Source organism: Lichenostomus cassidix, chromosome 5 (assembly GCF_008360975.1).
Source record: "Lichenostomus cassidix isolate B80296 chromosome 5, HeHo_3.0, whole genome shotgun sequence".
NCBI lineage: Eukaryota > Metazoa > Chordata > Aves > Passeriformes > Meliphagidae > Lichenostomus > Lichenostomus cassidix.
In genome coordinates, this window is record NC_139486.1 from 32,841,211 (window position 1) to 32,866,138 (window position 24,928).

At 42.8% G+C, this 24,928-nt stretch overlaps 2 protein-coding genes across 7 annotated transcripts in view; both read left to right on the forward strand.

The window, feature by feature from the left end:
- TMEM229B (transmembrane protein 229B) overlaps positions 1 to 11,646 on the forward strand; it is a 32,781-nt gene extending 21,135 nt beyond the window's left edge. For all 4 annotated transcript variants that reach the window (XM_085062136.1, XM_085062137.1, XM_085062138.1 and 1 more), the window contains one exon: positions 7,985 to 11,646. In XM_085062136.1, coding sequence (XP_084918262.1) covers positions 7,985 to 8,514 — 530 coding nt within the window. In that variant the 3' untranslated portion in view covers positions 8,515 to 11,646. The remainder of the gene's footprint in view (positions 1 to 7,984) is intronic.
- Positions 1 to 24,928, forward strand: part of RAD51B (RAD51 paralog B) — a 411,052-nt gene that overhangs the window by 10,246 nt on the left and 375,878 nt on the right. The window lies entirely within an intron of this gene.

The window sequence follows — 24,928 nt, forward strand, 5'->3', positions numbered from 1 at the left end:
AGGACATGGTCATCTGGACATACTGCAGTCACAAAAGGAAATGTGGAAGAATAAACATAATATAAAATGGATCTATTTCCAGAGTGGCTCTGTAAAGGCTGAAGTGAGTACACTTTGTGAAGCTGTGATAAATGACTGGCAGGTTGAAGATATGAATCTAAATCCGATAGTAGTGTTTATAAAAGCTCACCTCAGCGCAAAAATGAACACAGTCAAAAGAGGCAGTTTTAAGAAAAATAAATTCATCCTCTTTGAGTAGAGGGGAAAAGAGGACAAATCAATAAATAAAATAAGACAAAATATAAAGGTGTCTCTATATCTTTATATATCTATACAGCTGTAGATAGAATTCAAATTTATGTAGACATAGCAGGTTGATTTGCCTTCATTAAAGCAGATGTCTATGGTCCAATCCAAACTACAGAAGAGTCCAATTCTGTAATTTGAGAGAGAGGCAGTAACAAGCTCAGAAACAGTAGGAAAAGAACCAAGGTAGTATCAGCTGTAGTCAGAGGAGACTAGTCAGTTGCCCGTCAGGGAACTATGAGTGCTCAGATCTAGGCCTGAAGTCACGGGGTGTGAACCTGTGTCACCTTTTGAAAACTGTGTTCTAGGGACTCAGTTCTGCTCTCACTGCAGAAAATGAAGTCAACTGTCCAAGTTAAGATAATGGTGAATCCAGCAACTAAGCACCCAAAACTGAAGGATCGCTGATACAGATTGTCAGAGCAGATTTTGCCATCTCCTTGGGGACAGACCTTCCATAATGCTGGCTTCCTCCCCTTCAGGGTTAATGGGAAGCTCTGCCTGCTCCTACAAGAGGGTTCTGGCTTCAAAGTCTCTGCTGTGTGCTGGAGCCATATCAGGGGCATTTGGGCTCTTGCTGGACACTTGCTTGTTTTGAGAACTGTAGTATCAAGCAAATGTTGGGAACTCATGGCTGCTTTTCCAAACAGGGAAGGACAGCGGGTAAGGCATAGGAGTCTTATAGCAACAGATTTGGAGACAGACATGACCTTACCTGAAAGAGATGCTGGGGAGATTTGGCCTTAATACTTGTTGTCAAGTTTGGATTTTGTCATTTTTCATAGTGTCTTTCAAGTCTGTTACTTGCATGAGTCTTGGGGGTCTTAAATTCTGTCATGTACAAAGGAAACATCTCTCTTGGTCACTGTAAGTAAAGAGCTACTGCCTTAATTTGTTCTCAAGTTGGAGTGGTCACTGTGGGCTAAGGTGTGTCCATGTAACATGAAGCTATGTGTGAGGCAGGGCATGGAAAGTCTCCACTTTCTGCACTTCTGCCATTCATGAGATCACCTTAGTTGGAAAGCTATTCTTTAAACAATGTCTTCATATTTTCTCTTTGTTCCCTGAGAAGCCACCCCCCCTCTACCCTCCTTCCCAAGAAAACCCCACCTTTCTCCTTTCCACTGAAATGGTACCTTCTGCGCAGCCCACACAGAGGTATTGCTGGTAAGAACTACACTTCCCCATCCCTTTGGTTTAGTCTGGTAATTGGATTCATTTAATCTCCTTTTGTTGTCATTCTTTTTTACTGTATCCCAATTCTCTTTGGAATAGATTTGAAAGATAGACAGGGATCAGAGGCTGCCAGCAGGTACAGAGTGAACTGGGCAAGGGAACAAGAAAATAAGGAGTGGCAGGGAAATGATGTGCCTTCTATGGGAAGGGAGGGGAAAATGCAGATAAGAAAGTGCTTTCTTACCCCGCAGTATGTGGAAGGGAGACAATGTACATCCTGGTGGACATAGAGTCCAGACGAGGAAACAGCAAAAACAGATGACTCAGAACTGACCAAAATCCCAGGGCTCCAGATCCTTCCTGAAAGCACTGAGAGTCTGTATTTGGAGACGTCTGTGGCATGCTTTTAGCTTCATTGCAGGGCTTGATTAATCGATCTGCTGGAGCTCTTCCACACTTCAGTACAGTTGAAATCCTATTTTCTGAGCCACAGTTAATTGAGGCTCTCAGTTACCTGAAGGATGAATATCTCCTCAGAGTTATGACTTCAGCACATAAGTACCACTAAGACTTTACTGTATAAATCTTTAAACACTGATGAACTAATGTCTTGGGGCCAAATCTAGTACCTTGTGTTCTGTACACATCTACTGTTCTGTAAACCTTTACTTCTAATGGTGTGTGAGACCTCTGTGAAAATGTTGAAGCCAGATATGCAGCATATTCATTGAATATTGTCCATGGTTGCAAAGGCATGCTTACTAGGTGTTTACTCACAGGGAAAATGCAAAATAAGGAGAATTACATTTTAAAAGATATTGCCCAAAAATGCATGTAAATTTTCACCAACACATTCTCATGTCTACTGTAATCCTTGCTAAAGCAGAAGAGCAGATATGCATCTGATTCTCCCAGTCTTAAGAACAACACAGTAGCTACAATGATGTGCCAATGAAAGTAATTAAAAAAGTCACAAAGAACAGTTACTTTTTCATAAATACTGTTTGGGTAATAAGGACCTGAGGAAGGAGAACATTAGCAGTACAGCTTATGGGAAGGGAGAAGCAAGTACCCTTGACTTCACCATTGTCTGCTACTCATGGTCCTGTCCTTCGGAGAGACTGAAATATCTTACTGCGTATGTGTCTCCTTTGCACTTTTTCAAATTTAAGAGTAATTGTGACATGTAACATAGGGTTATAGGTGTATCTAAGTAATTTCTTAGAAATATGAACATGCATGTTACATAACTAAATATTAGTAAATACTTGAAATATGAATTTGTAAAATAATACTGTGTCCTAACTTTTTAACTTGCAGAAATAACTGGGCACTACGAGTAAGTTGCTCAGGTTCACCTGCAGTGGATCAAGTAGCTGGCAGAATTCATAGCCTTTGGACATCACTTATATGGGGGATTGTCTCCTCATGGAGGTTTTTATTTGTGTTTTTCTTTTATTAGCACTTCAGAGTTAATTCAGAGTTTCTTGATGAAGTCTCATTACACTGTTCCAGAGCATGTAAATAATTCTGCTGGATTAGAGGGAATAAAGGCAATCTGTGAGAGACTTTTTAAGCCCACTTTGGCTTGGTAGCAGGAAAATGGGCAGAAAGGAGAGCTACAAAGGAGAGCTTTGAGGAAAAAAAAGGGGCCAGGCAGTGCTCAAGAACTTAATCAGGCATGAATACGATGTCCACTGAGGTCTCCCATGCAGTGCTTGTGTGAGACAAATCTGCCATTATTTCTTGGTCTACCATCAGCCCATTTTCTGATCACTTCCCTCTTGCTTGCCAAGCATCACCTGCAAAATCAAATGTGAGTATGGAAGTGTTCCTCTTGCACAGAGAGGTCTCATGTGAAGTGGGGCAGTCTGGTATGTAAGTCCTTTCTCCTTACTTGGCCTGGTGCATCAGTTTTATCTGTATCTTACCTCAACCTAGGGGATTATTAATATCCATTTCAGAGTTGAAGTTCTAAAATATTGAAGTGTAATCTTGGTGCTTTCTTGCAGCCATAAGTCAAAGTCCTGCCCTGACCACAGAATGGGTCAGGTTAGAAGGGACCACAGTGGGTCATCCGGCCCAACCTCCCTGCTCAAGCAGGGTCATCCCAGAGCACATGGCACAGGATTGCATCCAGACAGTTCTTGAATATCTCCAGTGAGGGAGACTCCACAACCTCTGTGGGCAATCTGTCCAGTGCTCGATCACCCACACAGTAAAGAAGTTCTTCCTCACGTTCAGGTGGCACTTCCTGTGCATCGGTTTCTGCCCATTGCCTCTTGGAGTTATTGTTCCCCAGGTGCAGGACCCTGCATTTGTCTTTGTTGAATTTGAGGCAGTTCTCCTCTGCCCATCTGTCCAACCTGTTGAGATCCTTCTGAAGAGCTGCACAGCCCTCTGGGGTATTGGCCACTCCTACCAGCTTTGTGTTGCCAGTGAACTTGCTGCTGCAATCAGATTTCTGTAGAGAAACTCAGTCCTTCATATACTTCCCCCGTTAGGCCTGTGCCTGTTTCCTGTAGGTGGAGTGTGCTCTTGGCCCCTTTGTTGCCAGCAGGGTTATGCACACAGGCAGGGCAGTTAGGGAAGGGACTGAGTGTTCCTTGAAGGCCCATGTGTAATTTCCATAGACTTGCCTTTTTCTTCTCAGCAAGCTGGAAAAGAAGGTCCTACTAGAGAAAGAAGGAAAAATTCTGTGCTGACCTAGCTTAGGCTTCCTAATAACTTTATATTGGAGGAACTATTTCTGTTTTGACTATTTTAAATATAATTTGCTGATGATGGAAAGCATTTTCAAAACTTTGAATTTAGAAGCTCCTTATTTTCCCCAAAACAGCACAGTGTGAGCAGCATTAGGGCAAGCATGGTCATCCATGTGCAGTCTCCATGCATTGTTTGCTCTCTCCTGAGACAATTGCATAGCTGGCAGCTGTGTTTCTGATTTTCAGGAAGCTGCTGCCCATCCCATTGTAAGTACCTCAGTGATGAATGTCATTTGTTTTCCTCAGGAGACTGAATAACTCTCACATGTTTAGAGCCTTTTGGTTAGTATTACTGTCACTCCATTAAAAGTTTTGTATCACCGAGTTCAATTATCTACTTGAGGCTTTTCACAAATATGCATTTCTTACTGAATCCAGTCTTGGCCTTCTATTTGGATGCTTCTCCCACTAATGTCATGCAGCCACTTTTCAGCTTGATTCTTTTATCATGAATTGCTGCCCAATAAAGCACCACTTTTCTCCTTTATGTCCCTCTTGAGACCTTCTTGTGCAGTATTGCTTACCAGACACCAAATAATTTGGTGTGGCTGGGAAATAGGGTGCTTGCGAAAAGCTTCAGTTTTAATTGTTTTGTAAATGCTCAAGTGTCTTGTGACCATTAAATTGTACAGTCCCCAGCTTGTGCAGTGATGTGCTGTGGCTTGTGGTAGCCCCACTAATTGTATCCTACATTCCTTTCTATGTCTTATTGTGTACTTTTTGTTTTATTTTGGTGAAATATTTTACAGGAGGAGTTGTGATTTGTGGATTTGCTTAGTGCCTAGGACAGTGGAACCAGTTATGTTCAGGCTACCACAGACTGGCATCTGCCCTGGCTTGGGGTGCTCCTAGTTAGCAGGAAATCTGAGGATTCTTTCAAGCATGTTGTAAAAAGGAAGTTTACATTGAGGTTGGCTTGACCGGGCACATGACAGTAGAGAAGGCAAATACTGAGACAGTGCCAGTGCATTGATGTTTGTCTCTTTGCAGTTGTGGTGAAAGCCATGGGATTCAAAAGAACTCAACAGTGGTCTTTGCAATGGGTTAACTTGTATTGTAGATGTCCCAAACCTGATCTAAATTTGGTTATTAGACTCTTAATATAGTGACTAAATATTTTGCAAACAGTAAAAAAGAAGCAGAAAATAAATAGATTTTTATTAAGTATGTGGTATAGAACCAGGAAAGAGAAATCTTCATTGCACAGAGGAAACAGTGTGGGGTAGAACAAGACATGGCATGTTGGATATGTTTCTATGAGTCTCTGGCTTTTGTAGGGAGGTGTAAGGCAATGGAAATAATTGGTGAGGGGATCCTTGGAATAAAAACAGAGGGCGAAAGGGACGGAACTTATGTGCATTTGCTCCACCTTTGAGAACAGATTTTCAAAATTACAAGGGTGCTCCCAGCTAACAGTTCAAATACATTTCTTGTAAAGCTGTAGAGAGAAGTGCAAGGACTAAGGATCACAAGTGAAAAAGTTAGAAAGGTATGTAGAAAAGAGAGGAAAGCCATACAATCCCTTGGCAACTTAGAAAAATCTTTACAATAATTTTCTCCTCTGGACAATGACATTACATATTACAGACACATCACATAATATTCTGAGTTGGAAGGGACCCACAAGGATCATCAAGTCCAGCTCTTAAGTAAATGGCCCATACAGGGATCAAACCCACGACCTTGGCCTTATTAGCACCATGCTCCAACCAATTTATCTAATTACATTCTTACCACATTTTACTTTGTTTCAGTAATTAAGCTCATCTCAACCCATGAGTTTTACTTTTTTTTCCCCCCTGATTCTCCTTCCCATCCCACTGTGAGCAAGTGGCTGTGTGACATTTAGGTGCTGGCTGGGTTTAAATCATAACGCTTTCTTACTGCTTTCCCTTACTTCTGTACCTCTGATTTTTGACTTGTTCTTGAAATTATGTCAGCATGGGGTAATGATATGAGAATTCAAAGTACTAAGCTTATCAACTGTGAACCAAGTGACATTACATTGACATACTCTCCTTGGTTTGCAGTGCTCTTATGCATCAGCTTCTTATGGACTGTGGGGATATACACCTCCTGCATATTTCTCACATGCCACCTCCTCTGCTGTCTTGCAGGGTTTCTTGGGACTGAATTGTTAGTAGACATGAGGCAATCTCTAGTGATTCTTTAGTTTTTCACCTACAAGCTCACTATGTGCTGTTGACCTTTCTCTGTAGAATCTAATGATGGCTCAGTGTCCTGTGTGAAATGGATTCTGCCATTAGAAAATGGGTCTTAGTTCAAGCACCCAAATCATATGAACAGTCAAGGCTTTGGTTGTTTGTGTGTCTGGTTAAGAGAGGTGTGAACAGGTCACGGATACAGTTCTGTCCTTTTCACTTTCAGTATTCCCCTGGGCATATCTTCTTTACGTTTATTATTATAGCTCTGTTTTTCCTTATAGAAGTTTCTCTTAGCTCCTATCAGAATTTGAGTTACACTGCAAGTTAATACTTTGTTCAGAGAGGCACTGTGTTTACAGGGCAGGGCAGGAACAGTTTCTTTCCAGATGACATGGAATGACTGTACATAAGGTTAGTATGGTCCTTTCCTAGCACATTGTGCTACAGAACTGACAAGTGCAAAGCAGATTAAATAGTGTTTGATAAAGAGTCAAGAGAAACTCAACTTCAAAGAGGAAGTTTCTAAGAATGAAAGAGGTCAAATTCATCCTGTGGTGTAAATGCAAAGCTTGAGTAAAATGATGCTTATAATGACTTTGTGTCATTGACTGTAGCGTGGCAGACTTGAGAATCTCTACAGAAAGTGTAAAAGATAATTGTGCTGAAACAGTTCAGTGATAAGCAAAATGTGCCTTTTCAAAACCTCTTCACCAATTTCTTCCTGTATAGACAATTAGAGTTTGTTCTCATTTCCTATTTATCATGACTAACTACCCCTCTCTAGGCTCAGCTGTTCCTTTTTATTCTACTCCTTTTATGCTTTGCTGTCCTGAAGCCAAATCTGAATGGATTTCAGTGGCTCTCTTGTGCTTTATGACTTATCAGGCATTCTGATACCGTGAAAAAATTATTTTCCAAATGTTAGCCATGCAATGGATGAGTTCTTCAACAGGCAAAAAAGATACTCAGCTGAATAATGTGGGCAAGGGGTGGTGTCTGTAAGTGTAAAATCTCTGAGTTTTCTCCTCCAGTTCCCTTGCTAGAGCTCCCATCAAAGCTCAGTTTTACAATACAGTAAACATTTTGGATATAGAGACTGTAGGCAACAGCTGGAAAGGCCCAGTTTATCAGTGTTGTGTTAATCTAATCTATTCCATAGTAGAATCAGGAAAATAAGGTACAATGCTGTTTCTTGAAAAGAGCAAACAGGTGATGTATGCTCCTTGTGGGATGACTGTATTTTCCTACTAGCTTGCAACCACTAAATTCTTTGGCAGCCGTGCTCCTGGCAAAGCCCTTGTACGTATCAACTCACTCCTTATCACCAAGGTAGTGAGTGGTTATCCCACTCTTCAGGCAGGGCAGTATATGTTGTTCAGGCCCATCCTGAGTCATGGAGCCCTGTAAGGTGCCACCTTTCCCCAGGACTTAAAATGTGCTGTGGTAAAAATGTGGGTCACTTCTTTCTCAGATTTATCCTTTGTTATGAGTTTGTGTGTTGCCATCTGGGGGATGAGGACTTGTGACATCCTCGTTGACTCCTCTCCCTCTCTCTCTCCCTCTTCCTTACAGAGTGCTGCTGGGGTGAGTGCAGAAGAATGGCTGCGGCAGAACCTCTGACCGCTTTCTCCCGGTGGTACCTCTATGCCATCCATGGCTATTTCTGTGAGGTGATGTTCACAGCTGCCTGGGAGTTTGTGGTCAACTTCAACTGGAAGTTCCCAGGTGTTACCAGTGTGTGGGCACTCTTCATCTATGGCACCTCCATCCTCATTGTGGAGAAGATGTATCTGTATCTCAAAGACAAGTGTAACATTTTGGTGCGCTGCTTCATTTACACACTGTGGACATACCTCTGGGAGTTCACCACTGGCCTCATCCTACGCCAGTTCAATGCCTGCCCATGGGACTATTCCCAGTTTGATTTTGACTTCATGGGCCTGATCACCCTGGAGTATGCCATCCCATGGTTTTGTGCTTCTTTCATCATGGAGCAACTGGTGATCAGAAACACCCTGCGCTTACGATTTGATGAGACTGCCGAGCCGGGGGCTCCCACTGCCCCCGTTGCGTTGGCCAATGGCCACGTGAAGACGGATTGAGCAGTGACTTGGAACCATACTTAGCAATCTGAGAGAGCCCAGACCTCTACCACGGACTGTCAGCTCTGGCCCCGAGGTACTGCTCCTTGCTGTATGATAAGATTCATTAACCCCATTTTTCTAATGGGGGTGTGCATGGGATATACAAGAAAAAATGGAACCAATAGATTTTCTATGGATTTTATTCTTTGGGCTCCAAGGACCAATATCAGTTACTTGTTAGTTAGGTCGTTTCTGATTTTAACTTATTACTGATGAAAGCAGTCCTTTTGCTTACACGTTAAAAGTGGAGAAAGAAGAAAAAAGAAATGCTACGGCGGAAATGCATCCAAAAAAACCCCACCTAACCAGTGGATGGACATGGACACGCCTGCTGAGTTAGTGATTGGCTTACTCCATTAGGCAATATTCAGGTGCTTGCTTGCAACCAATACCTCCCGTGGGACCTGAGATGCTGCAGGAACAAGGAAAATCCATCTGCTGTTGAGAAGTACCTAAGACTGGCAGTCTGCTGGGGAGGTAGATGGTGTTCCCCTCACCAGGTCCCATTGGCCTCTCCCCAGGTTCTTCGTTGCACCACGAAATAATCTGGTGCTGGACATCTTGCTGAATTTATACAGATCTTGTACTTTTTGAAATCTCAGTCCTGATACTCACTATAATTTTTTTCTTTTTTTTTCTAATAAGGGCCTTTTTTGCCAAGTGAATTTTACCATAATCTGTGCAATCTGAATCTTGGCAAAAGGCATAAGAAATAGTGCAAGTCTTCCCATCTCCTCTGTCCCCCCAAAGCAGATCTTGCCTGGTGTCTGCTGTAGATTCCAGCTCCCATCTCAGCCAGGCAAACCTTGTAAAGACTCTGTAGGCCACAAGAGTTTTCTGCCTTCCTTTCCAGGGATTCCTCTGTTTCTGGTGATGTTGATGACTTAGTCTGGCTGCAGCCCATTGTATTTGAAGGTCAAAACCTTCATGTAGGTAATGTGGCATCCAGGATTTGGTCCTTTGGCACTGACTCATGTTCTTTCAGCACTGGCAGGTCAGTTCTGCCTACTGTTCTGCTCAAGTGTATCAAGTGGATTTGCTTTTTTTCTCAAATTCTGCTTTAAATAATCACAACCATTTTGTCATAACAGTAATTGGAGGCAGCAAGAGGTATACCATGCTGCCTGATACATTTATTAAAAAAAAAAAGGCACCCTTCTCTGAAAAGCACGTACTTCTTCATGCTCTGCTTGAATGAGGCTTTGATTTAGGGTGTGAGAGCAGCAGTAGAGAGGTGGAGCCAGAGGGAATGCAGTGGCTTAACTGTAGAACTACTTGCACCAGGGGCAGTTTGAAATTTAACCTATTTGGAACACTTACAGAGTGCAAGGATAGTTGTGGTGCAGGGAAGGTGTTTGGTAATGGTAGCCACAAGTTTGTAATTCATTCTGTCAAGTCTTGGTTTTTGAAATTAGCAAGAAACATGGACCTTCCAGCTGTCAGATATCTCACTCCTAAACTGATTTATGGGGAAGGTTTGCCATAGTTGTTCCTTAAGGTCAGATCAATTTTTCTTGTTCTTCAACCACAGTCAGCAGAGCTATACCAGGGATAATTTGGCTTGAAATGCAAATCTGTTGTGGGATTCCACTCTTGTTTTGGAAATAGTTGGGCCATTTCTGTGTAGGTCCCTTGTCTCTGGTAGGAGGTGCTCAGCTGTGAACCTGCTCCTTGCCCTGGCACAGCCATTCCTGAGTGGAAATTGTTTCTTGGTTCTGCTCTTACAAGGCAGTGTTAATGCTTTTTTTGTATCACACAGAGAGCAATTATTTTATTCCTTCCCTTCCCCTTTTCACATGGCATCCATTGCTGGCAATGGACACATGAAAACAGCGATGGCAAGGAGTTAATCAAATCTGCCCTGGGTACACAATGTATCCCAAATCACTGAGAATACTTAGGTGGGTATTTAGAGTTCCCTTTTTATAGTTCATTAAATTAAAAGAGAACAAACACTGAACAGATAGTTCTTTTTATGCTATTGATGCCAGTCTTACGAAATCAGAGGAACAGTATGTAGTTTATCAGCCCTGTTGGTCTCAGGCGTATAGACCCAAGCAAAACAGTCACCTGAAACTGTACATGGAGGAAAAAAAAAGGCTTTCTGTGTGGGATAATGTAGATGAGCTCTACTGGAGAAGAACAAGAATTGGAAGGTGCAGATGAGAGGTGGGATCCCACCATTTTGGCCCTGGTTGTGTCAAGATCATTAAATGCAGTGTCTAAAGCTGGGTTGTCCTCTCACAGCATAGCTTAAATGTCATGTTGTGCTGTCTCCTACTCCACCCCCACATCATGTAAAACCCTCGGCTTTACAGAAACATCCTTAGGATCCCTGCTTTCTCCTTAGCTGTTACAAAGCTCTTTAGAAAGGTTAAAAGGAGTTAGCAATGTGGTGGGGAGGACTGGCTGTCCACAGAGCTAACCTGGTGTGCAACAGCCATCATGTCTGTTTTTGTCTCTACATTAGAAGGTCCCATATAAATGACACCTTTTTTGTGTTTCGCTGAGTGATGTAATATATAACTGCTCATACTATGGAAGGGTTTCCCAGCAGCATCTAGTATCCTAGGGTGTTATCCTTACTGTCTGTGTCATTGAAACAGCTGTTGTAGTCTGCTTTCCACTGGTGTCTGATGTGTACCACCCAGCTATTGCATCTTCATAGTGGTAATTTATACCCAGAAGTGCACTTTACTTGCAGCTTGCACACCAGAAACAGAAAAGGACCTGGCAAATTCTTAGATCATTTACTTATGTATAATACCACATACCTAATGCAGCAGGATTAGCCAGACTTCTCCTTTCTGAGCAACATGGCTGCTGTCAGAGCTTTGTCTTTTCTGCAAAATCTCCCTTTTTAACACGTGACGCTTCTTGTAACATCTTGCAGAACTGCCCAGAGCACGTTACCAGGATCTCAGTGGCAGCTCAGTGAGAGCTTGGGAGCTGGACTGAAGTTGAAGAGACATTTACATTAAGATGAAAAAAAACGCACAAGGCCTAACATTTGTTTGTATGTGTATCTTCCTCAGTAGATTAAAGTTGCCTGTTTTGAGTTCACCAGCAATAAAAAAAACTTGTGATTTATCTACCTTGTCCTAACTGCAGCAAGGAGAGAGTGACCCTGATCTCTGCCTTTCTTTTCCAGGGGTTGGTGGGATATGGATTCCAATTACCCCAAGGTTCCAGTTTTGCATCTGTTCTCTTGCTTATCTCTTGTAAGGTTCACCCTAAAGGATCTCAAAGTACATGATAAATAAATACAGAGTCTGGTGTCCTGCACACAATAGGCAGTTCCAGCATTACTGTGGTGTCTATTCATACTCCAAAGATTTTGCCAGAGGGGAATGTTTGATCTACAGCAGGACCAGATGGCATTTAGTCTGTGGTGTTATAATTGAAAGAAATGTGTACGTACGTACCAGGTACTATTGCACCTTTGGTCTGAGTGCATTTTGTAATTAAAGCAGAATAATCCAATCAAGATTTTGCTTGACTTGTCCTGTGACTATAAAAGGTAAAAAAAAGACTGCAGGGCTTTAGCTGTTATGACAATTAGGAAGCAGGTGACTGAAGTCCTGAGTTCAGTAGCATTGCTCTGCTGCTGACTGGTTTTCTAAAACCCGCACAGAAAGAAAGGGGATTTCTTTGCTCACAGAAACTTCTGCCCTTTCTGTAAATAAAACATGAGCCACGACCAAGATGAGAACTGAAACCAAATGTTTTTCTATTTTACTTTATCCTAGGCTCTGAATACATGCAATATGCCCTGTATTCAGGGGCGAGGCTTGCAAACCTGAGCTCTTTTCCTCCACTTCTGCCTGCAAATTACAGCTGAACCACCTGAGGGGAAGACTACTCTCTTCCCCTTCCTTCCTGCACTTTGGCAGCTACCAAATCCCTCTGTGATCCATCCCCTGTTGTAGAAGGAAATTTTTCCTCTTACATGGCCCCTTACTGTACCAGAAGCTGTTAGTAATGTGTGTCACTTCACCCAGCTGCTTTGGCACCTAATGACCACTCTGGGCCCAGAGAGCTGGTGAGAACACATGAACATTGCCCTTGTTTGGCAAATGGTATCCCTTTGAACCTATCTTCCCTTATTCCACTTGGAGTGTCCTGAGCCAACTGCTGGGAAAGGGACATTCCCTTCCTTCCCCCCTCTTTCCCCGGAGTAAGGGTGGAAGGAAGGTGGATGTTCCCTTCCTTACACCTCTCTTTTCTCAGAAAGCTCTGCAGCTGGTCAGGGGCCTTGGCACCACTCAAGGTTTTAAGCTAATACAGGGGAGCTTTGATTTTAAGAGCTGTAAGGCTCCGGGCTTCAGGCTCACCACAAGCAAGGCTTCCACAGGCCTCATAGTGAATCTGTACCATGTGGAGTGGCTTACATCTTCTAGGATGTCAAGGGTTTGCTCCTTCAAGGGTTTGACCACTTGGTTTACTTCTTTGTGAACAAGAGGGAAGTTACAAAAGCAGGTGGTGTCCCCAGTACCTTCTCTGCTTTTGGCCCCTGGGCAACTAGCACAAATGCCGAAGGACAAGGTGCTGTTTTGACAGAACTGATAGGCAGGGGCTGGGGATGCACTGGTTAGTTTGTGCCCAAAGGCACAAATACAAACAAAACACACATCTTCAAAAACAAAGTTGAGCTTTCCCACTGCAATATTCACTACTTATAGACACGCAAATATCTGCTTGCCCCAATGGGTATGATTGCTTGAACTTACCCTGAACTAGAAGAAGTGTTTAAAATCTCCAGACCTCTTTCTCTCTACGCAATTCCCAACTTACAACTTTGTGAAAAAATACATCACCTAGGGATATACAAGCTAATGCTCATCAAGCCAATATAGGTACTAAAAGTCATACAGCACTGTGCTCCATCCTGCTAAGTTAATCATGCTGAGAAACCGAATAGACACACCTCAGAGTGTGCTGCCATTTGGCTATACCACTTCAGGACCTGAATAAGTACAAATGCCTAATCAGGAATGCATTTTGCCTTATAAAATGTACTCTTAATTCCATGCTTAAGAGGAAGAAAGACGGAAATCCTATATAAGCTTCATCACCACTTCTAATCGTACTTCAGATCTTGTTTAAAATTTCAGCTACTTAATTGGGACCCTGATGACCAAGTGTGGAAGGTGACTTTTTACAGCTCTGCAGTAAAAAGCATCACACAACTGCACTCTATTGCACAGGGTGTGCTGTGCAGCTCCAGTGCACAGCCAGGAAGGCTTCCACAATACAAGGACTGATGAGTATAGAGGGTGATAAAAGCACTGCTGATAATGATGCAGAGCAAGGACTGGTGGTGACACCTACATTCCCAAATCTTCAAGAGCTAGGCAACTTGAAAGAAGCTCTTAATATTCTCTGTATCTGGCACTTCTCACAGGTTTAAAGCAAACTGGCAGCTTTTTTATTCTAACAGATGCAGACCATTTCCTTGATGCCTTACTCGAGTCTGGGCAGTTCACTCCTATTGTAGCCACTGGATTTTCTGATATGAATGGCCTTCATTAGCGTCTCAGAAAACAGCAGCTTTTAAATGGTAATCTCAAATGTTTGACGTCAGTTTGTATTTATGCTTTAGTCAATTTAGGAGCTAAAGACCCCTAAGTATCTGGTGATGCTGTTTGTTTATACTGTTGTTTGGCATGCTGTCCTAGTTTAATGCTATAACACAGAAGAAAGAGAAGGAAATATAAGCAGTTTTCTCTTTAATAAAAATACATAAATATGCAGTTGAGACAACATTTCTTAAATAGCTAAGGTATGCATATGCTTCTAGATGTCTGGCCTTTCAAATATGGGACACTTTCCAGTGCAGAATTTCACTTTCCATGGTGGTTAACCCCCTTTGCAACATTTCTGTATTGCTATTTCAGTGTGGTTCTTTGTCTAGTATTTTGTGAATAATAGTATTTTCACTTTTCACTGAAGAATCTTTGAAGTGCTTTTCACAAACTAGTGAAATAATTCTTGCTTCTGAAGAATTACTGAAGTGGGTCAGAGTTAACCCCAAATAGCACTGACCAGGAGCTGATGAAAATGTCCTGACAGTTCCCAAAATGCCATTTCAGAAAGAGAAACCTCTTAACCAAGTTTCCGGCTTTGTGGAGTGAGCTTAATAAAGTTCCAGGAAAACTGGGAAACTGGGAAAGTGCTACCTGGTTTCCACTGTGTGAAGCTGTCCCAGAAATTGTTGCGCACATCATCACATTGCCCTGTCTGCCCAAGTCAAAGCCAGCACATGAAGGGATTGTCAGATCTTGTATAAAACAGGACTGATTCCCTCTGCTACATAATCCCATCTCCATCAGTAGAGTACTTTTGGGTAAATATTGCTAGGGGGAACAAGCTGTGTTAAAGGCTAAACTGAGGTGACCATCTGCTCTATCAGCTCGTGTTGCAGTTATTGCAGAGCTTATCTATGATGTTGTTTCTGTTGTCAGACCACTCATCTGATACCACAGCTCTTCCTACTGCTCCTCTTTCTTCAGCAGCTCCTTTGGGGTATCCTGTCCTTTTCCATGCTTCACCTCCTCTGCAAGCCTGTGCTGCAGCAACAGGTACCCAAGCCCCCCTACCCTAAGTCTGAACCCCACCTTTGGCAAATGAACAAATATGCTGTGGTAAATGATTGCTGATGAGCTGTACCTTCCATCGAAGCCCACAACAGCTACAGCTGTCAGTGCTTTGAAAAGCAGAAAACATTTTACACACTTGCCTTTGGGCACTAGTACAGCTGCAAGTTTGCAAGGACTGTTCAGTGCATTTGCTCTACCTTCCACACAATGGTACACAATAGGTTTTCAAGGCTAAATTCAACAATAAGCTTCTCTAGTCAATCTCTTTGAATTTCAGTGAATGTAAAATAATACATAGTTTCACCTGATCCTTCACATAAATGTGTATATACATAGTGGGTGCCTTTAGATGCACAAATGTAGCTGATGGCATACAGGCTGCATTGTAACTTCTACCAGCAAAGAAGAGCCATCCCCTGTTCAGCAGCCTACTCACTGCCACTTCTTGAGCAGATGAGGTCCAGAGAATATCCAAAATAAAGCCCATATACACATGAAGAAGGATAAGATCTAAGTTGAATGTTCTTCACGTTGCAAGCTGCATGTCTGTGTGTTTTGGTACATGGGAAGGCCTCAGCTAGATGTCAGGGGATTAAAGCCTCTAATCAATGAGCAGTCAGCTCAGAGAGGAAGAATACGCCTAGGTTTTTCAAACATGTTTTACATGTGATTTTTAAATCAGATTAATGTCTAAGGCAAACATACCATACTATCCTGCTCCATCTTCAAAAAAGAATTATCACTTCTGGTGTCTTTGATGGGGTTTGGCTTCCACTCCGTATGCACTCTATTATTGCTATGGAGAGCTGTGTGTACCCTGCTGAGTCAAACCCATCCCATCCACTCCTCTTCCTCAGCTAAGGCACCAACCAAAAGTACTCCTACCCAGGCCTCAATGTTGATCCTAGACGTCCTGTTCTTCTGCTCCTCCATCTGTTGGCCACTGGATCTGTCTGCCGTCTCCAATCTCAGTCACGTTGCAAATTCGCCAGTCCAGGCCTTGTGTTTTTGTTGTCACATTGATGTGAGTATGTCCTTAACTGGATCTGTACGTGCTATGTTATCATAGATAGTAAGTATTAAAAAAAGTTACTTGAAATCTTCAAGGATAAGAGTAAGCATCCGAGCTCTGTTCCACCAATGAAAGAGCTTGACCAAAATGTCCAAGAGGTACCTCTGTTGTCCCTTTCCATCCAGCCTTTCTGCCACATAGGAAGGCAAATTCCTGATAATGACTTGAGCATGCCAGCAGCATCAAAATGTAGCACTGCTCGTGGCACACCAGGAGCCTCCCCCCTGGGACTCCTCTTCAGGAGACAGACAGGTGTCCACCTTAGCCAGATGCTGGCATTCTCTAGCAATATAGATTTTTAATGTTACTGGATGGTAAACTGGCTCTTCAGTAGAGGCTGCTAGGAGTTAGCATGGTAATGATAATGATACTTTAGCTGACAAGTGCGAATACAAAGCACAGCTGCCCTTTGATCTCACAGGAAGGACAGCATGGCCCCCAGCAGTGTGCTTATGGTAGGGCTTTGTGCTGTATGACTACTGAAAGTAGCATAAACATCTTCAAACAACAGCACAGGCTGCAGTTGTCCTGGCCACTGACCTCTGGGCATGCAACCAGCATGAAGATTGTGGTGTCACTGTCCCAGCAAGGCTGCCTGTGACCTTATAGCTGCTGGCAAAGCCAGCAGTAGCAGTAAGCCTGACCTTGACTGCTCTCATGTATGGTTCATTAAACCTTATTTCTCTGCTTTATCTTCCATTGCCCATCCTGTCCTTCCTCTCTGCCTCACCAGCTGCCTCCTGGAAAGCTCTTATTGCCTGTTAGGGCTTTAGTGTTTATCTCAATTTCCTGGTTTAGATCTGGTGACTTAATCCTTGCCACTTGACAATTTTTTCTTGGTTGGGGCTTCACAGTGCTGTTATCTGCAGCTCTTTGTTGTCACCTTCTTACAGCCACTCTGTTGTCTCCTGCTCCTTGGGAATCCCTGTTCAGATCAGCTGAGTTCCCAGTCTGGGCATCCCCATCCCACTACGCAGCTTTTACTGCCATCTCTTCCTCAGAGGTCTCAGACCTCTGCCTCCCTCCCTCCTAGCTTGCCACCATCTCCCTAGACCAGCATTTTTCTTGACTCCTCTGGCATCTCTTCCTGAATGAGTTACCAACAACTCGAACCACCTGTAGCCAGGGTGGATTTCTGTACTCCTTTTTCTTCTCATGTACCCCACTTTTCTCTTTCTCCCTGGAAGATACATAACAAATGGGAGAGGCAGAGGCATCTTTGAGCTTGTCTTCTGCTCTTGCATAGTTGCCTGGCCTTTATGTTTTACCACCTTGTCCCTGCCCCCTGAGGTCTCCCTGCTGGACTGGTGCTGGTGTTCTGCAAGTCTGTTTCACATTACTCATCCTGTATGCAAGACTTTTGCTTCAGCTGACCTGCTGTAACATACCCTTCTCCCCATGCCAGTCTGTCTCACTAGCCCTACAAAATCCAGCAAATTAAATCATCTGCATATCTATTTCACATATTTATGAGTGAGACGCTAATCCCTGCATAGTGAAGGGGTCGTATGTACAAAAGGGGAAATGAGGACACCAGTATTAAAGGGAGAAGTGGGGGAAGGGAAGGCTGAGACTGAGAGCAAGGGCAGGGCAGATGTCAAGGAGATGAGCTTACAGTATTGAAAAAAACTACAGAAAACTGAAACGAGAGCAGATCTGAGTATCATTGGCAAGCCACATTGATGCTCTTTCCTTGCTAGTTTTGCATTTAAGCACTCTTTTCTGCTCCCTGCAGCTAGGTCTTCAGAGCAGAGACCAAATCCTCCAACTGGTTCAGAAAAATATATAAAAAATTAAGAAACAGGAGACACCCTTTTCTCTGTGTCTTCTATGAAAAGAGACAGCTCTCCTTCCCTTTCACACCCAGTGGGAAAGCTGATCTGTCAGACTGATCCATTTGCCAAGGCAGCCCTCCCAGGTCTCCTTGCCAATTGTCACTGTGCAAGCAGAAAAGCTCTTCCTGGCTTCCCCAGCACAGCTCATGCGCCATGAAGTTCCTGTGGGCAAAGGATTTGCACGTGATGCCATGACCGTGACCTCGTGAAATGGCTCCGTTTCCCATCTGTTGTGTGCTGTATTACCTTCCCCAGGACATAAAAACACGTGAAATGTCTGTTGGATACGGAAACCTCTCAGGCTGCAGCCATGATAAAATATCCCTCCTTAAAGCAATAGAGATCCTTTTGTGTGCAAGAGCTCCTTTCAGATTAGGTTGAGTTTTTTATTGCCCTTAAAGAATTCTGCTATGAGTGAGCTAGAGATTTGACAGTTGCATCCCAGTCATATTTTAACACGACACAGACAGCAGATGCTTCAAGAAGATTATATTTCTTCATGTGCATTGGGTCTCCAGGGAGATTACACATTTAGGGTCAAGGGCTTTAGGGGGCTGGCTCTACAGCCTTGCAGGAGGATTTTTCTGTTACCAGCAAAAAATATCTGTAAAGCACAAGGCATTCTGCCAAGCCTGCTATATGGAGTCAGCAGGAAATGCTGCTTCCAAGAGATATTTTACCTACAGTTCTGTCAGGGATAGCTTTTATTATAACAATAGTGTTGATCAAATATCCCCATTGCTGCACCACCTTGCAGCCCAAGTACTAGGGCTGAGCCTGAGCAGAAGAGCAGCGGTTACTCACTGAACTGTTAAAAGGCTATTTGTGTGGGGGAAAACTGTCTGCTTCTGTAAAGGCAAGCAGAAATGGGCACTTTGTCACAGTATGGTGTTTTTGAAATGCAGATATCTTGGCCAAGGAAATCATTAGCTGGCTAGCTCAGAAGACCATGCAAGGGAGACAAATATGTCCAAAGATGCAATGAAAGCCCTCATGGAGTTCTCACTGTACACACTGACAAAACAGAGATATTTTAATGAGGTTTTACAAAAAAAGCTGCCTCCTCCTACTCCCAATCCTGCATGACTGTTAATTTATCTGCTTTGTATATTGAAAGATTAAGACTGATCAAGCCCTGCTAGAACAGGAATTTCCACAAGATTTAGCAATCCAAACCTTGACACCAGCCCCTCTAAAATCAAGTCCCAGGCGTATCTGTAAGCATCAGTACAATTTAAGTGCAGATACAGGCACTCCAGGGTGCCAGCTCATAGCCAGGGTGCTCAGGAGCCTCTGGGACCAGCCTGGCCCAGCACAGGCAGCTGGTACTCACCCAGGTTCTGTCAGGTGCTGAAGCTGGACTGTGCCAACAAGGAGTGCCTGTGCAGCCAGCTGCTTGCTTAAAAGCATGCACCAGCACAGACAGGGACCTTCCCACAACTAGTTCCTGAATAAAAGGAAAAGGTAGTGTCCTTAGTCTGGACTAATTTCTTTGTTATTCTGTCATGCAGTCACTCATAGCTTGCAGGTTCAGTGTAAAATGCTACTAAATCATAAGGGGAATGTTTTGTGCTCACTGAATGGTGAAATCAGTAACACTGGGTGAGAACCAGAGGGAACGTGGACCTCACTTATTAATAAATCCTGCCTCAGACAAAGCTGCTTCAGATTTCTGTGAGTGTTTTACTAAGGAAAGAACATTAACCAAGGAAACCAGGGCTTACCTCAAGTGCTGAAATCTCCACGAGAGAAAGGAGCTGGTTTTAGCAAGTGGCCTTTAAAACCTGCAGAGCCATATGAGACGTCAGTATGGCTTTGCAGTGCTACTGGCCTAAAAACAGGAACTGCCCCACTATGTTCCCCCACCCTCATGTGCAGAGGTTAATGGTGCCAGAAACAGTAAATGTCAGGAAGTGTTTCTGACATGCAATGTAGATAATAAACTTAATTTTACCTAGTCATCAGTCCCCCCACCTTGGTGTATATGAAGAAATTCTTAATCTTCTTGGATTCCCTCAATATCCACACTTTTGTGGCTGAAGTGGTGTCAACAATTTCCGTTTTTCTCCAAGTTTTGAACTGGCAGGAAGGAGGAATGGAGGCACTCGTAAGCAGAGGAAGTTAGCAATGGGGAGGAAAGATTGTGAGAATTCCTGCCCATACCAACCTATTTCCCCCCCCCCCCAATTTTTAAAATACATAGTTTTGATGTTATGTGTTCATTTTGATTGTTGACAGACTGCACAAAAAGAGCCAGTGTGTTACTCTAGGCATTTTTGGCAGATAAGAAGGCAAGCTATCCAGTTAGGATCAGCAGCTAACCCACAACAAAGCTTAATCTCCAGCCAAAAGCTTAATCCAACAGAAACCAAACATCTGCCCTTCTTGGGTATGCTGGGATAGAAGTCTTGGCTTCCAGATGGCTCCAGAATTGTTCTTCATCTCCTGACTCTTCCCAGATAGCAAAGCAGGGCATGGACACTCGCTCTGTGGTTTAGGTAAAAGACTGTGGTGTAGGATGGCAGAATTACAGCTACAAAAGCTCAGGGTGAACCATACATAAATCTAGTAAAATTAAGAGTATCCCTCCCTTGCTCTGTAAAACATTCTGCTATTTCTGGATTTTCTCTCCCAGTGTCTCTTTTTGTACACAGCAGATTGAGACCATTATCCCTAGAATAAGAGGGTGAATGCTGCTTTTTTTTTCACTGTATCTCATTTCTGACCTCTGCTGCTTTTTACTATTCTAGTCCTGGTTTATAATAGGAAATTGAAAGCTCAAAGATTTTCTTCACATCTGACTTTCATTCATCCTCCCAGCTTCTTTTTGTCCCTGCCAGATTAAAGGCAGAGAGAAAGAAAAAAAACAAAACTGTGTTTATGGTCCATGTTCTTAATACCCAAACCTCTGATTCTGTTCTTAGTCTGACTTAGTGTAACTTTGTTCATCTCACTGACCTTATTCTGAATCTTCACCAATGTAAGAAGGAAGTCTGGTGATATGTATAAATACTGATATATTTTAAACATAACATTGAGAGTTAAGACAAAAAAGTCATCTTGCTCATCTGCCCATTCCTCAGCCCTGATGACTGGTTTATATTCCTGATCTTATTATTCAAGCCCAGATATTTGAAGAGTGACCACAGATTTAGAGTGACTCAAGTTTTACCAGTCTGGGACACATCTCTCCTGATTCTCTTCAGATGGCTCCGGTTAGAAGTATGTCAGCTGTGCACCCCTGGGAATGAAAGTATTTCAAGCTGGAAGACCAAAAATCAAGCCAGCTCAAATCAAAGGCTTTAAAAAATAATTTGGCCTTTGTATGTGAGTTGGTTAGTCCCCCCTGCGAGGTCATGGAAACATGCAGCTCCCAGTGGAAGCTGAATGAGAGCCAGTTGAATCAAACTTTTGGTACCATACGGCTGTTGAGTCACACAGCCCAGGATACACCTGTCCCTGCTGATGCCATGACAGCACAGCTGATGAAAGTCAGTAATGAATGCAGGATGTCTCTATCTTCTCTCAGCTTAGTGGCACCTTTCCTTACGGTACACCCTATTTTGCAAAGCTGAGAGTGTTCTCATTTCATGCCCTTTCCCTCTTTGGTGTGAAAACTCCTGAGGTTTGGGAAAATATTCCTTCCATGACTGCTGGATTGGACTCTGATGCTTCATGCAGATTTATAAGCCTATATCCTAAAGACCACTGAAACAAAATTTGGTTATTAGACTATTAATAGGACCCTGGTTCAGCAAAACAGCTAATCATGCATTCATCTTCTTGCTGTACAAATGTTCTATGTTATTTCAATTAAGCATAGGCTTAATTTGCTGCATAGTTAATTGAATACAATTTGCTGTAGTGATTTATTTAAAAAATAACTATGGCTCTGTAAAATCAATTTGTCATGGGTAGTCAGCGTAGGGTGAAGATAATGTGATCATAGCTATAGCATCATATGTCACTCATATGTCATTTGTCACTCAGTCACGCAAACACTGAGTGACAAACATGCTTGCCTGGATAGTCTCTATAATTGATTTTGGAGTCCTAGGGTGATATTTGCATAGATTATTGCTGTGTGCTCATCCCAGTAAAATGGATAAGAAGTACCATGCTTCAATGTAAAAAAATAATCACCCCAGAATTAATGCGATCTCTTCTTTCCTCTGTGGTTAAATCTTCTATAATTATCCACTAAGATCTCTTCCATCTGTTCACCAACACTGCTAAGACACAGGACACAGGGTCTCTGGTTTGTTCACGTTTGAGACTGCTGAGTTCCTTGTAGGTGCGTGTGAGCATGAGTAACATCCAGTTGCAGGGCATGAAGATGTCTCATTCTTTCATGGGAAAACAGAAAACTGTAAGGCATAAATACTGTGGCAGTGGAGACATTCCTCTGCTTTCTCTGCCCAGGTTTGCTGTTCTTCTCTGTCTGCAAGGCCACTCGGCCACCTTTAGAAACACTTCTGCAACATCTTCTAGGGGAGGATGGTGAGGATGTCTGGAGCAGTTTCCTTGGTAGTGCCAGCCACATGGATCTCATTCATTGCTTTAAAAATAAATAGAATTAAAAGCATGCAACAGCCAAAGGCCCCAGACCGAAACAATGAAAGGAATAAAATGTTCCAGGCTTTGTTCACTTTCTGGTTTGTGTGTTTGTTGTTTGAAATAAGAGCTAGTGGGCTGAGATCAGCTGCTGGGTTATCAGAGCAATCAATCTGTAACATCACTAAGTGAAGACTCCTTTTCCCTCATTTCTGTGGGAGAACTGGACAAAGATGAGTGTCTGAGATCTGCTCTGCTGGTGTTGTCTGAGCAAAAAAAGCTAATATCTCAGTCATATCTCACTGGCTTCTGTTATCTCTTTTCTCCACTGAAGAATTCTACAGATGGAGCGAAGGCTGTACCTGAAAGCAGCAGATGTCCTACACTAATTGCTAAAACCAGGCACCATCAGTGATAATTTCATGGTGTCTGAGTCTGAGTGTGATGACAAGGAGTACACAGTGCACTTTTGCTACTGGTCACTGTGAGCTGCTTGGACTTTTCTAGTCTAATTGCAGCTTCTTAATAGAGGCTGGCTGCTGTGAAGGATCACAGTGCTCCTAAAGGCCCACTGCTGTGATATTTGTCACTTCTTCATCTCTCTCAGGGAAACCTGCAGGAAATTCTGTGTTGCGAGTGGCAAGGCGTGGTGATTGCAGACATCAATACTGGGACAACTGCAGCAACATCAGTAAACAGAAGGTCGAGACAAGGCAGTAATAAAGAGGTGCTGGTAAGGCAGAGGTGAAAGGCAGGAGGATATCAGGTTTGTTTTATGTAGGGTAAATTTGGTTTAGCATGTACAGGTAAAGATTTGCTATGGTAACAACTCCACATAGACTATTATGCTGCTGCTGTGTCAGTTCATGACCTTCTCATCTAACAGAAACTTAACAGGGAAATATAAAAAGTCCAAAGACTTGAATGGCTCCTCCTGTCCCTTTAACCAGAAAAAGTTAAATGAAGTAGGAAGCTGATCTTGAAGAGTAATCTTCTTACATGAGTACAGGCTAAAAGTGGAATAATCCCTGAAGTCTCTCAAATTATTTGTCGTAGTTTGGGCAGAGAGCAAATGCAGCTGAATTTTTCAAAGCTGTAACATGCAGGTGGGTCTGTCCTTGTGCCTGCAATAGCAGAGAATGTGGCTACTCTGCTTTTTTGTAAAAAGAGTAGGAGGTACAGATGCTCCCTTTCAAAAAACTCTACATTGCTGCTGAATATTTCTGAAATAGTTTTGGGGGTTTTGGATAATTCTGGATTCACAGCAGTGTGTGTGAAGAGGCAGAAAATAGAGAAATGCCTTCTGCCTGTCCTGGGAGGGAAAAAAAAAATCTTTTTTTTCATGGGTGTAAAGGTGTGTGGTCAGACAGGTCTTCACTAATACCTGAGGAAGATTCATTTTAATGGGGTTAAATCCTTCCTGAGCAGGACGAGAAAGGTTAATTGCCTGGGGAGAAACATATATCTGGTCCACAGATGGTTCAGAGGACTGGGGCGTGGGGGGAAGGATAAGTCAAAATGAAAAGACGGATTATTTTTTCACAGGTCTAATGTTCTTGATTTGTTTGTTATAGCCAATGATAACAGTGCTGAAGGGCTTCTAGAACCAAAAGAAAGCTGGTTTCCTTTCCCCCCACCCCAATCCTGGAGCAGATGCATCTGGCAAAATCTCAAGTTGAAGTAGCTTTGCCAAAGCTGTGTGTCGGTATGGATAGCATGATGTTTTTAACCAGGGTGCAGGCCTCCTTATGAGATCTTTTGAATTTCCTTTTTTTTTTTCTCTTTTTGAGATGGGGAAACCTCAAGAGGTTGGAAGTAAATCTCCAACTCCTTTGGGGAGACAGACACAGACAGAATTCATCATTGGAAGTTCCTTTGTGTACTGTTATTGAGCAACCTGTTGGGACCTTAATCCCAGGAAAGCATTGGCTGTTCTATAACTGTTTTCCAGCCTCTGGAGCTCATGGGTCATTTCTTTCTATTAAAGAATGTGGTAGGCATCACGTAGATAACCCCAAGGAATAAGAATATATTAGACTAATTAGACACTATTCAGCAAGCATAAGGTGGGGAATTGCTCTGAGTATCTGGATTGCCCTTGGGATTCAGAATTGTTGCCGTATTCTTCTGGAGTAAACTCTTTTGGGGAGACATTTTCCCAGGAGTAGGGAAACACTGCTAATTTTAAGGCAAGTATTTATAGTTGGAAAATAGTAATAAACCTGAAGATTGCAGTCAGGATCAGTGAGCTGACACTGTGTTAGTAATTATGTGAATCATCTGAAATGTTCCAGAATGCAAACTGTTATCTG